The following is a 12,831-nucleotide window of genomic DNA, read 5'->3' as shown; positions in this document are numbered from 1 at the left end:
TTTCAGATGCAGAGAATATTGTTGGGGAATGGAGCAATGCTTGTAAATCACTGAGAGATGTCTTTTATGTGGTGCATCAATGTTTCGCATGCGAGGCTCGTAAAAGCATGTTGTCCTTGTTTGCAATTTCACAGCTTTCGCGCGTGTCGCCTGTTCGCACAGATTTTTTTGTAAGGTTTATCAGAATGACGCCTACTCGTAATGTACATTTTTCAGATGATGGTGCTCGGGGAGAACGATAACCACTGCTCTCAGCAGTGTTCCCGAAACAACGGACGCACAAGAAGCGGGGAACGTGCTTAGTGCTGTGCCAAACAGCGATAGAAACTGTGTCGTTTGTTTTTCTGTTCATATGGAACAAAATAGAAGTTCATTTCACAAAGCACCTGTTGTCTTGGATGGATTGGCACGCTTTATCAAAAGCTGTGGCGCCGCAGTGTTGACGGCCGTTCAAAGAGCGCCCGAATGGTAATTTTGTTCCTCCGAAATAAATATACAACCATAGCAGACCATAGAGACCCGAACTATTGCTCCATGAGGGGCGGAACGCCGCAGCTCATGTTAGCATTCCAAATTGCGCGCTCCTATGAAGGGAAATCGGCAGTTTCTCATTCATCCGCTTGGTGCGTTAGTTAAATAGGCCGCTGGGCCTATAACAGTGTCTACTCTTCGCCAATTCCTTTCTCTACGGGTAATGCTCAGTTTCGAGGAACATTGCAAGCTCTGCAGGTTGTCCTACCTCACTAGTTAATAATACTGAATGGGACACTGATGACCCCTCGTGGTACAGCGAACAGCTGCGACAACTTCGTGGAGTCTTAGTGGTGTTCGAGCAGTCTTAACCGAAATTTTTTATAAACACATGGAACGACTGCAGGGGCGCCTGTTCGGAGATCGAGAAGTCGCATACCATAGCAAAACGTTGTCCGCAAAAAATCGCCGCTTCCGCTCACGAAATTAGTTTCCTCCTTTCTGCAGGAATGAGTTAAGCAGGGAGTTGACACAGCCGCACATCCTTTCCAGAGACAAACAGGAATAAAGATTGGACATTCGAACACCACGCCGACGATGGTCTTCCTGATAACCGGTAGCGGAGGCCAGTTTCCGCCAATGTTCTTTATTCGGAGCGACCACCTCTTTCCTGTGCACGCAAGTTCTAATGAGGGTGGCTTTGGCTGGAAAATAGCTTCCCGAAATCGACCAGAGCACTTCTCTGGTTGGGGGCCATTTCGCGCACGTCCTCACCTAGATGGATTTAAGGCCTTGGCCATCCTATACCATCTGCTTCGAGAGAACCCTTTCTGTGGCACTATTTTAACAAGGGAAAAGGTGTGCACTGTGACAACTTGCGTGCTTTCGAGAAGCATCTAGGACATTTCCAGTCGCTTTTTTTCATTTCAAGGCGTGAGTTGCTACGGTTCCTTTAGGAAGAAAACCCTGCGTCCCCGTTGCCAAGCTGGAAAATCATGATTCGTTGTAAGGTTAGTGACATAGAAAACAAATTTCGCTGAAAAGAAAAGGTGGAAAAGCGCAATCAAACCGCTGTCCCTTGGGTCAGGAGCCCGGCACGACACCTCTGCGCCAGTGAGGGAGCTCGTTCAGTTCGATCAATTCAGGCCTTTTACAAGCACCTTACACCACATATTAGGCTAAATAAATTTGAGGAACAATTAGTTAATTAGGACAAATAATTACAGTCACAAAATAATGTGGACTACGTTGTGTAACACAGCAGTATGGGATGGCAACAGGCGTGTCGGTGGCTGCAAAACGGTGCGCCAGATGACACTCAAACGAACCTAGCGACCCCCTAAGGCATTGCGTAATACGGGAGTGAACGGTGAATACTTTAATACATAAACGAATTTTGTGGTTTGTCTAACGATACGCCTGAGTGGTCTCGTCGTCTTCGACCCCCCCACACCGTGCCGTAAATATCACGCGCCCTAAACGCGATCGTCAATGGCAAGATGTGTACTGGTATATTGGGCGAAAGCAGGAACCTTTATCACGTGAACGAACATCACGCATCCTTAAAATCGGCTGCGCGCAGCAAGCTTGAATTCATCGTACCAGTAATATAAGCCAGAAAAGGTGAAGGGATCAACACGAGTTCAAGGTGTACCTGAACAGGACGAATGTGCAGATATTCGTACCCGATGAATTTATCTTTAGGTGCCAAAGAGGTACGTTTCCGCCGCTCAAAAATAAGCGCTGCATTGAGCTATTTCTTGTTCTTGAGGGCACCAATATAATTGGCAGGCGCGTGTACAAAAGAAGATGCTTTTATTCGTACAGAACGGGGTGCAAATAGATCAACTGTGCGTGTTTGTGTATTTCTTTTTAATGCCAGCTGCATCTCTGGCTTCCCGTTGGAAGGCTTTGGACAATCCAATTGAGTTAGCTGCCGTGACAAAGCGCTATTCTTGTGGAATGGCTGCTTGAACTAACCTGAGCCGGCATCTTCTGTTGAGCCGCATTTCGTCGTAGAGTGACACCAATACAATTCTGTCCCTCGAAGCCTTGAAGCCGGCGCGAAGGCCAGCAAAGAAAGCAAAATAGCAGAGGGTCCAGCTTAGTGTGCGTGTGGCTGGCGTTGAAAAAGCTGAGGAGCCGTTGGACAAGTGCTCTGTCTGGCTCTCATTTTTTTTCACTGCTCGCTGCAATGGCACTGCTTTTGCTCGTAGGAAGCTTCAGAACTTTGTTGAACGGCTTTTTCCGGGGCCACTTCTCCAAACGATGCTTGAAAAGAATCATGATTAAATGAGTGAAATGAATGAGCCTCCTTAGGCAAAGAGCTCCGAGCAACGTAAGATAGAACGTGCAGTGGCCCAGAAACAAAATCTTACAGGCTGACAGTGCTGCAAGCAGCATTCCACACAGCAAAATCTACGCAGCACTTTGCAAGCGTCGTTAACTTTTTTTTACTAAAACATCTTTTCTGGAACATCTATACAAAGCAATAAAACATTAAAAATTTCACCCCCGGAAAATAAAATTCAACTACTTCTTGCACACAGTATGTTCCGTGCATGTCAAGACTAATTTCTTTTAAACCTGGACAGGATTGAACATCGATAAATAAAAGAGAAAGGAAATGAGCGTTTAGCTCACTCGTCTTCGCGAAGGCAGATCGTACTTCAGAACAAGACGGTCGCATTCCACGAACCCGTCCCGCACAAGCTCGCTCAAAAGAAAAGATGGCGGTAACCTGCGCAATTGAGGTTCATTCTGCGCTATCTGAAATCCCGAAACAATTTCGCTTGCAAAGTGTATCAGGCCATCCGCCCGCTCTATTCCCGTGTCTGGTTGTATGACACTGAACTTGATAGTCATCGTCAAGGGCCATTCGAGAGATTCGTCGTGATTGCCTTTGTGCACAAAAATCCATGGATGCAACGACACCGTTTCTCCGTGTTTCACGAGGCGAACACCAGGTGACATAGAGTAGCCTCGCAGGTAAACACGGTGGGCGAGAAAATGGGACGACCCGTGTCTGCATGCCTCGTCCCGCAGACGTGCGATTCCTTCCACAGAGAATCTGTAAAGATCCCTTTCAAGCGATGTTTGCGCTATCACGGCCTCGAGGCGGGACAGTGCTTCTCGACTGGCTTCTATCAATTCAGAGTGCATCATCATACTTTTTGCAGCGTTTTGAGCTACGTCGCTGCAAATTCGATCCAAGGCTGATTTCATTTCATGTCTTAGTGTTTCCTGTAGATTGTGCATCGTCCCAGAAACTTCCTTGAGCTCTCCACTCGATGGGTTTGAGGACTCACCCACGTTCATTTCAACAGCACCGGCGGAGTAAGCTACACTTCTTACGGAACTGTCGCGCCTGTGTGAGGACGTTTCGGCGATCGCTGTCCATGTGTCTTCCTTGAGTGCTTCTATGCAGCTTCGGACTTCACCAAGTGTCTGGTTCTGGACAATGTGATCACTGAGTGTTTGCTGCACACCAGCTTTTATGTCAGCAGTGCATTGGTGGAGCAGCTCTCTGAAACCTTTTAACTCCATCGGCTCATTTCTGTTGTACGAGTCATGGTGATCCGAAGATGATGCGGTCAGGACATGGTCGCTGCAATCGCTGACTAGGTGTGCCGAGATGGCGGCGCAGAGAACAGACGCCGAGCACTTGGAACATGAGGTCGAGTGATGGCAACAGTCACCGTGGAAATGTTTGCTCAGGTCTGAAGCAGCCATGACGGCTTTGCAGCCAGCTTGCGCGTTCCAGCATCTGACCTGCGCATGAAACAGCATTGCATTGCATAAAGCGATGTGAATATAACAGATGTGATATAATATGAGTATCGGTGTATTGTGGGACACGTTCTCTCATCCAACTTAAACATAAACAACGTTTGGCTTGTTACAAAACGTATCCCACAGTTCGAAGAGGCACCGACCTGTCCTCACAATTAATGATATTTGTGAGCAATGATGAAATCAGAGCAGAGCGCCACATAGAGGCCAATGGTTTGTGCAGGGCAATTGCTACACTAAACTCATCCTTTGCCAACCAAATTCCACACTCAGGTACACCACGCGCCAAGTGCCAATATTGCCTTTACCACATGCCATCAAAATGATAACCCTATTTCAAAGCTAGCCTTCACGTCCCCAGAAATAACGTGTGGAGAGTTTATTCCCTCGTTTATGGCTTTTTTGGCAGAAGGTAACCTAATAATATACTGAAAAGAAAACAAAAAGAAAAAAGGTCCAGAGGCAGCCTCACACTAATACCTGCAGACTGAAGCTCACCCTCCCCTCATTGTTCATCGTGTGTCACATTGTCAAGAATGGCACCTGAAGGTCTTCGGTCTATTTCGATTCTTACCAGCCTACAAACGCACATGGAACTTTCCGCTACAGCGAACTACAAGGGCTACGTTAGCCGTGTCTACAACAGACGGCGAGATGTGCTCGTTTCATTGTAAAAATTATGAATGACGACGCACAGCACTTTCGTAGTATCATTTCCTGAGTACAGCGCCCCACCAGTTTATAGTTTTCAAGGGTCAGTTTTGACTGCAAAAAATGTCAGAAGGCGAATTGTGCGTCGACGCATGCAGAATTATGTGCAAGCGTTCATTGTGTTATATGTTAAATTAACATACATAATAATATCCGTCAACGTCATTCTTTACTAATAGCTATTCGCGAAGAAGTGAACGTCCTTTTTTATTCGCTTATGGTCGACTTCTTTGCTGCTCTATAGTTTGACTTCAGCTGCACGCATGCAATATCCAAGTGACGTTACGCTTACCAACATCTTGCTTCATTTCCCTCTCAACAGCACGAGCGATAAAGTTTGAAACTGAGATAAAGCGAGTTAGCCCGTTGGTACAACGGAAGCGTAGGGCAAGAATGAAATTGAAAACAATATCCTGTTTGTATACACGTGTACCCGTTGGTATACACGTGTACAATATTTGGGTTACAAAAAATACTACATACTATGATTTCTTAGATAATGCGCAAATAGAAAATTTGAACATATTTACTTCTCGCACTGCGAAGTGAAAATCACGCCATGTGTCTCAGGAATTCATTATTTTATTAAATCAAAAGCCCAGGAAATTTCACCCTATTTCTGTTCTCCGTTAAAATCGACTTTGGCGTTTCTGCATGTGTTTACACCTTTGTAGCAGTAAAATACGCATTGTTCCCTATAAAAAAGGTGTTTATAGTGGTGTGAAAATATTTAACACCTTTTTTATAGGGAACAATGCGTATTTTACTGCTACAAAGGTGTAAACACATGCAGAAACGCCAAAGTCGATTTTAACGGAGAATAAAAATAGGGTGAAATTTCAACATTTCTGTCTTCATCACCGAAAACTGACCTGTGGTCTTCGTTTTAAAATCAGGGCTAGCGTAGCACAGCCTGCGAGATTCGGCAAAAATTAAAAAACTGCGGACGCTGTGGAGTTTACTTGCGAACTGTGTGTGACGGTGAAAGCTATTCATCTTTCACAGCTATTTTGTAGTTTATAAAAACCTCGTTTAAGGTACTAAATTTGTTTTAGGCAGTATATAGACTTCCAGACAATTTAGCCTGAATACGCTATAAACTTCCTGTGGAAAAAAATCTCTGCCTCTCCCGTAAACGAGAGTAGCGTAAGCATGAAATGTTTACGGGCCTAATGTCATCTCGGTGGACACCCGAACCGCACCGTACAGGAAGGGAGGAACGCCACCACCCGTTCAGCGCGATGCCTTGCCATTTGAACGCAAGGTTTTTTGATGAAAGGAAATGGCGCAGTAATTCTCTGCCATCTCGGTGGACACCCGAACCGCACCATAAAGGAAGGGAGGAACGCCACCACCTGTTCGGCGCGATGCCTTGCCCTTTGAACGCAGCGCTTCTCCGCCGGATCACGTATGACAACGAAGTGTAACGTGGCATTTATGTGCTTTTTGCACGCCTTATTAGAAATCGGAAATTATAATTCCGTGCATTATCAAACCCACAGCTCCACTGATATCTTGATAAACAGTAAGAAGGCAATGGCAGCAGTTATTTTTTTGTCTCGTTTGGAGACCAACCGGCGCTTGCATGCCGGTCGCGTAGGAGGGCTTACAGAGTCTCGTTAAATCTCGCTAAGTCTCGTACGGTGCCCGGATGTTCTCGTTTCAGAGCCCGGATGACTGGATTTCAGTGCCCGGATGACTGGATTTCAGTGCCCGGATGACTGGATTTCAGTGCCCGGATGACTGGATTTCAGTGCCCGGATGACTGGATTTCAGTGCCCGGATGACTGGATTTCAGTGCCCGGATGATGGCTCTCGGTCTCGGCGTGACGTCACCACACTGCCGACAACGGGGGCTAAAAGCATTTCATGCTTAAAAGGACTTGTCCATAACAAATGCAAACCCTAAGGACACTCGGTAGACAAACTCGGTTGATGGCCATACACTTTTAGTACTTTTTACACGTGGTCTACGGACTATGAATAAAAGACAGTAACTGCCTACACGAAGGTTGTACAGTGTCTGGATTTATGGTCATACACTTTTATTACTCTTTCTGCACACATCCTGCAGAGTATGACTAAAAGTAAGAAACAGCCTACAGGAAGGTAACATAGTAGTAAGAAGTACACAGAAAATCTATAGACCCCTTTTAAGAGAGGTGTCTTTATAGCCAAAATGCTATAATCGGTGGACACAGGCAAACTTCACTTTCTGCTCAGTTGCCGTTTTCGTTGAGGAAATGGAATAAATGGGGCAAGGACGAGGATAACTAACGACAGTGCACAGTCAAAGAAATTGAAAGGGTCCACTAGCCTTGACAGCCAGCAAGCAGGCTTCCGCAGACTTGTAAGCTGGCATGCAGTGCACTAACAGGAAAAGCAGTATTACCTCGTTACGCCACGCCTTTTCTAGATATTTGTAAATTGCACATGGGCATCCTTTATTTTAAATTTGTAGTTGTGTCATCAAGCCTTTCGCCGCGGGCAAACTCGTGGTGTCGTAAGGCAGATGCGGCGCCTGTGACAAGCGAAAACCGACCTTCCGCCCGTCATTACGCGAGTCTCGCGCCGACGGCAAGTAGGCCTGCTCACGCGGTCGATTGTAAGGCATGTCGTACATGCAAGCCGCGGATCTTGGATCCTGAAACCATTGAGGCGATCAATTGGGACAAGAGGCCGTAAGAAATCTATGCGCGTTTCTGTAGGAGATATAATTATAAAGAAAGCCAGTCTTCCATGCGTGAACTACGGAACTATGGAATGAGTGATAGGGGCAAAGCTTCAAAAACTAAACAAGCTTGCGATTTCCGAGACCTAGTTTCGCGGCTAACGCAACATTGACGTCTTTTTTAGACGCTTCGCAGAGTAGAGGAAAAAGCACCATCTTTCCACTCGCTACAGAGCATTTTCTTGCTGACTTTTTAGACTGCCTCACCAACAAGAGATGTAACAAAAAAAAGACGGGCGGCAAAGACGGCTGCTGAAGAAGGCAACAAAACCTACGGACGGGCTCCAGATACGTGTGGTTCTTTCTGGGCGGTTTCATGGTCACGTCTGTCGCAAAACACAAAGGCACATGAGCAATAGAACTAAGTGTAATCTGCGTTCGGGGTAGTTGGTTATTTAACAACAGAGTAAAGTGCAGGTGCTGCATAGCTATACATGGAAACAAGAAAAGCCAGGGAGGGCAATCACCATGGTTACGCGCACACTACCAACTGAAGGTTTACTGTTGTCGTGAATAAAAATAAAACGCAAAGGATAACGAATGAAGAATCCCTTTATTACAAAAGGGAAGTTAAAGTACCTCAGTTTGTATTCGGAAACGCTTCGTCTGGTCCACTTTGAGGCTGTCAAATACAATTCAGCACACTTTTTCGAATGCATAGTCGTGATAGAAACATTAAATCGCCAAAATATTTTTCCCCAGTTCATGTTGGGGCACGTGTACAGTAACTTATACAAACCTATCGGCTGGTCTTACATCGCAGATTAAGCAGATGCATCTGGTTGTTCTCTTTTCTTGTAAAACTATCAAGCGCCTGCACTTTACTCCAGTGAAGCAAACTTTTTATTGGCTTCCGGAGGGTGAACCATCAGCCATCATTTATTGAATTACAACGCAGTTTTAGTATTTTTTTAGTGAGTTTAGTGAGTTTTGTACGCCACAATCAACAGAATGATGCTATGCGAGGACAGAATAAATAAAGAAAGAATAGTGTGTTATCCTCTATCACGCCACGCGTCCTCGAGGCGCCTAAAGCGCATGCCCAGCGAACTGTGAGAGAACCAGTGCAAGTGCACACGTACCTTTCCGAAAGTGCTGCTGGTACCCTCGGAAACGAATCACTCTCGAGGAACACGCCATGCTTCAATGGTACGCATTTTGTCAGGCATACGCAGTGCCACTGAAGTAACGAATGCGCATGCGCGGAACGCTAGGTGTCTGTTTTCTGCCGGCATTGGAACGCTAGACACCATTATGCGCGCACGTTAAGGAGAACGTTAATGGTTGCGTTGTCAACATGGCAACGCGGCGCTCGCTGCTTCCGACCAAACGCTGCGCCACCACTGCGTTCGTCAGGAAGATAGCTCGCTTTAAGTGACTACAGTTTCTTTTACGTCGCACAGTATGAGGTACACATAAATGTCTAACCGACAAACAGCCCTTCTGTTTCAGATAAACTGCCAATTTTCAGAACAGTCACCTGTGACTACTTGCGGTGTACGCCCTTTCATTTTCGTAAATATGTGACCCGAGTGTTGGTCTTTCGCTTCATCAGTGGCCGGTGGCGGAACCAAATGGCACACTGGGGGGATTTGCTGCGCACGTAGAAAACACAGACCACTTCGACAGTAATCAGCTTGGCTGCTTCTAAAGCTATTCGCAGCCAGATTTTTGTTTTTCTGCTGTCTCATTCCTTGGCATAAACGTCAACGATCTTCAGGGCAAGCCGCATGGCAACAACTGCCAGCGGCATGCTCACAGTTACATTAAGTTCTCTCGCAATCACCACATCACATCTTGTTTTAGTAAACAGTTATGAGACTGGATATGAGCGGATTAATGACATCCTGAAATCAAGAAGAAGAAATGGGCATATAGCAGGACATGTATTGCGAATGGAAGATAACAGCTGGTTCTTAACGGTAAAGTAGTGGATTCCAAGAGATGACAAGCGCAGGAGAGGGCGGCAGAAAGTTTGGTGGACGGATGAATTTAAGAAGTTAACGGGGTCACGGTGGCCGTAGCTGGCCACGAACAGGTTTAATTGGAGAGACATGGGAGATGTCTTTGCCTTGCAGTGGGCTCGGCCAGGCTGATGATGAGGAGCCTCGTTAGCAATAGATTGAGAAAAAAAGCTCGAGGAAAACCAGCTTGTGATTGCCCATTTGGAAAGGTCCGATTTTTTTGCAGCGCTCAGTTTATTCCCTTGCACGCATAACAGCACTTGTCAACTTTTACACCGACGAAAAGCCAAACACATTGGGGCTCGATCGCGGATTACCGAGCTTGGTGATATTTGACAGGTTCACTGGCTCTCTTCGGTTGTCGGGGCGGGCATAATAAGGACTGCAATAACGGTGAGAAAGACTACGGGGCCCTCGCGCTGCTTTAGGAAAGGACGATGGTCGCTTTGGCGTGTGCCTTATGCACATGCGTCCATAATCACCGGATTTTCGGGTTCGCTCCTTGGTAAAACCTTCATCGAGCAAAATGTCTACACTGATGTCATACTTTTGATACATTGGAAGGTTGTACTCCCGCCCAAAGACCAGAAGTCTACACCCGAATGCTCGGACGTGGGTCATCTACTGACATGGCCGCTGAGCGTTAGTCCGTCGGACCGAGACTATTTCAGGGCGGCTTCAAGCTACCAGAAAACAACAGCTGCGGCGAACACACCTTGCGCCGTGATCTCTGACCTAGCGGCCAATGCTCAGAATTGTTAATATCAGACAAAGGGAGGCGCTCAAGCGCTTGATTTAAGGCTGCTGGCGGCGGTAGATTGTCACAAACGGCGTTAGCCGAATCATTCTGCAGCTTCGTCACTATAGGAATCTCCTATTTTCATAGCTTTACTCTCTGAGAAAGCTTAGGCTAGTCATGCACGCACCAATATTTGCTGAATAAAAGCGTCGGCCCAGCTCTGGTATGCCAGGCATCTCAGCCAATACTAGTGAGCAAGTTTTTAAGCAAAGACCGATTGTTCTATCCAAGTGAAAGCAATTTAGTGCTGTTGACAGCCTATGGGCGTATTTTGCAGAATTTGCGTTGTTCCTGAAAGGTAATCAATTCACGACAGGTAATCAGGTAATGTCTGCAGGTTTATTTACTGGTTTTAAACGAAAGCTTGTAAACTACAAAACGTAATAAGTTCTAACGTGTGGCTCATATCAATCACGCAGTGTATACCGAAAGCCCCTTCGGGCACAGCGCTCCGGAAAATAGCGGATTTCGTTCCCTGAGACGTGTCTTGGAACCCTCAAGTAGCACCGTTGCAACGTGTTAGCTTTCAGTATTTCGCGGAGTTTCTTTTAGTTTAGTCAAAACAAACGAAAAAACTAAATCAATCGTCGAGAACTGTAGAAATTTGTGCTTTCGCACTTCTGCTTTTGAATCATGATTGCGTAAATGGTAGCTCCGTGCAAACATTTCACCGGGCTGTTTTCATTTTTGAAACATTGTAACTTCTACACTGGCATTTTATTCTGGGCAAAAAATGAAAAGTTAGCTTATTAATTTCTTGTAATGATCTATGCTTCCGGAAAGAACAAGTGCTGCTTACTAGGCCGTAGCACTATTAACACTACTAAGTTTGTTTCACTCGTCTAGTACCCTCGTTTTTTAAAATCTTGGTTCCAATCAATGGGACACATGGTATTCTGAAATATCGTCGCTACATTCGCCAATGCGTGCGCGTCACTTGATGGACGATGCACAGTGGTCAACTAAACGAGTCCTTGTTGCACTGTTCACAGTTCGCAACGCCACGGGTGCTGCACATGCAAGCTTGCTGCGCACGTGCAACTAAAGCTGTCTAATGGATCCCGTTTTCATTGCGCGGTTAGCAAAGGCCACAATAAAAGTTCTGCTCGATATCAACGGTGAACACTACGGATTTATGGGGTTTTAGCGAAACAAAGCAACCAGGCAACTAACTCGTCAGGCTTCCTGTATTGCTCAACACACGTTGGAATAGTAGCAGTTTTTATTCAAACATTAGGCACTGCAATACATTTGGGACCTGTCTACAATGTTTTACTATGATTTCAAAGCCAAGCCTGAGTTAGAAATTGAAAGCTTCTCCTGCGCTTACCTCCATTTTGAGAAGCTCGTCGGCAGCAGTCGCTTGAATGACGACTTTCTCCTCTGGATACTTCTCGCAGTGAAGGGGACAGGCGCGAACATGATCGCCCAGGTTGGACAGCTCGTAACAGTACCCGCACAGGACGTGCTGGCAGGGAAAACGGGCGGTCACAGGCCGTATGAGTCCGCAGGCCCCGCATATTATGCTAGATGGAGCTTGCTGCACGAAAAGTAGAGGCCTCCAGTCCAGAGCCTCCGAAAAACCGACGAGTGTGTACCGCGTACCAGACACAGCCATAGTTCTCCGCCCTACGCTCGCTGCCACTCGGCGCTCAAGGAAACACCCTCTGGGGCTGCCAATGTGTCCCATTTTATATGTTATCTATTTTCTTGTCACATCACCGCGATTATCATGATCCCTACCTTATCGGCTTAAATGTATGGGATGTTGGGCTGGTTTGGCCTTCTTGAAACTGTCTGGAAATGATAAGAGCGAGAACCAGAAAACGTTTTTCGCTTCCACCTAACTCTCGCGTTACTCACTGCGGCTGCGCACTGGCTATTTTTCTGTATAGTACTCCGTAGATGCTCCGATAGAATAGCTTATTTACTTCTCTAAATTTTTCTTGCGCTACGGTAAAAGCACGTATTATACTCTTCATGTGCTTTATTAGTTCTCTAACCAGGCATGTCTTGTGTAAAGCATGTGTTGTTTTCGCTGCTCTACCCAAGGGTACGAACAACACCGGACGAAAAAACGCAAATATAGAGAGGTTGCAATAAAAGTTTTGTTGATCCGCCGTTTCGACGTTTCCTCTTCCGAGGAAAATCAATGAGGGGATTCCCTAGCGTTGCTGCAGTGAAACTGCCGGGCCTACAAGAGACAACGATGCTCTTGTGTACGAGTGCGAAGTTTCGATTATCAAGAGTGCTGGCCATCTGATATGCTTTGTTCACAATCTGCCGTCATGCTGTTCCGGGAGAGCGCTTGGGAAAACGGTAACGTTATCTTAATTCATAAGAAGACGTCAAAGACCTGAAAA

At 46.1% G+C, this 12,831-nt stretch overlaps 1 protein-coding gene across 1 annotated transcript; it reads right to left on the bottom strand.

Moving 5' to 3' along the window:
• Window positions 1-4,091: 4,091 nt before the first annotated feature.
• LOC149328819 (RING finger protein 151-like) lies at window positions 4,092-12,086 on the bottom strand. Its single transcript, XM_089561654.1, is given in 3 exon segments — window positions 4,092-4,190; window positions 4,192-4,242; window positions 11,799-12,086. Coding segments are annotated over 3 exon segments (438 nt in total).
• Window positions 12,087-12,831: the final 745 nt, after the last annotated feature.

The sequence above is a fragment of the Amblyomma mixtum genome, chromosome 9 (assembly GCF_055824585.1).
Source record: "Amblyomma mixtum isolate Tamu chromosome 9, ASM5582458v1, whole genome shotgun sequence".
Taxonomy (NCBI): domain Eukaryota; kingdom Metazoa; phylum Arthropoda; class Arachnida; order Ixodida; family Ixodidae; genus Amblyomma; species Amblyomma mixtum.
The sequence above is the reverse complement of the archived record's forward strand: the minus strand, read 5'-3'. Positions and strand labels throughout refer to the sequence as shown.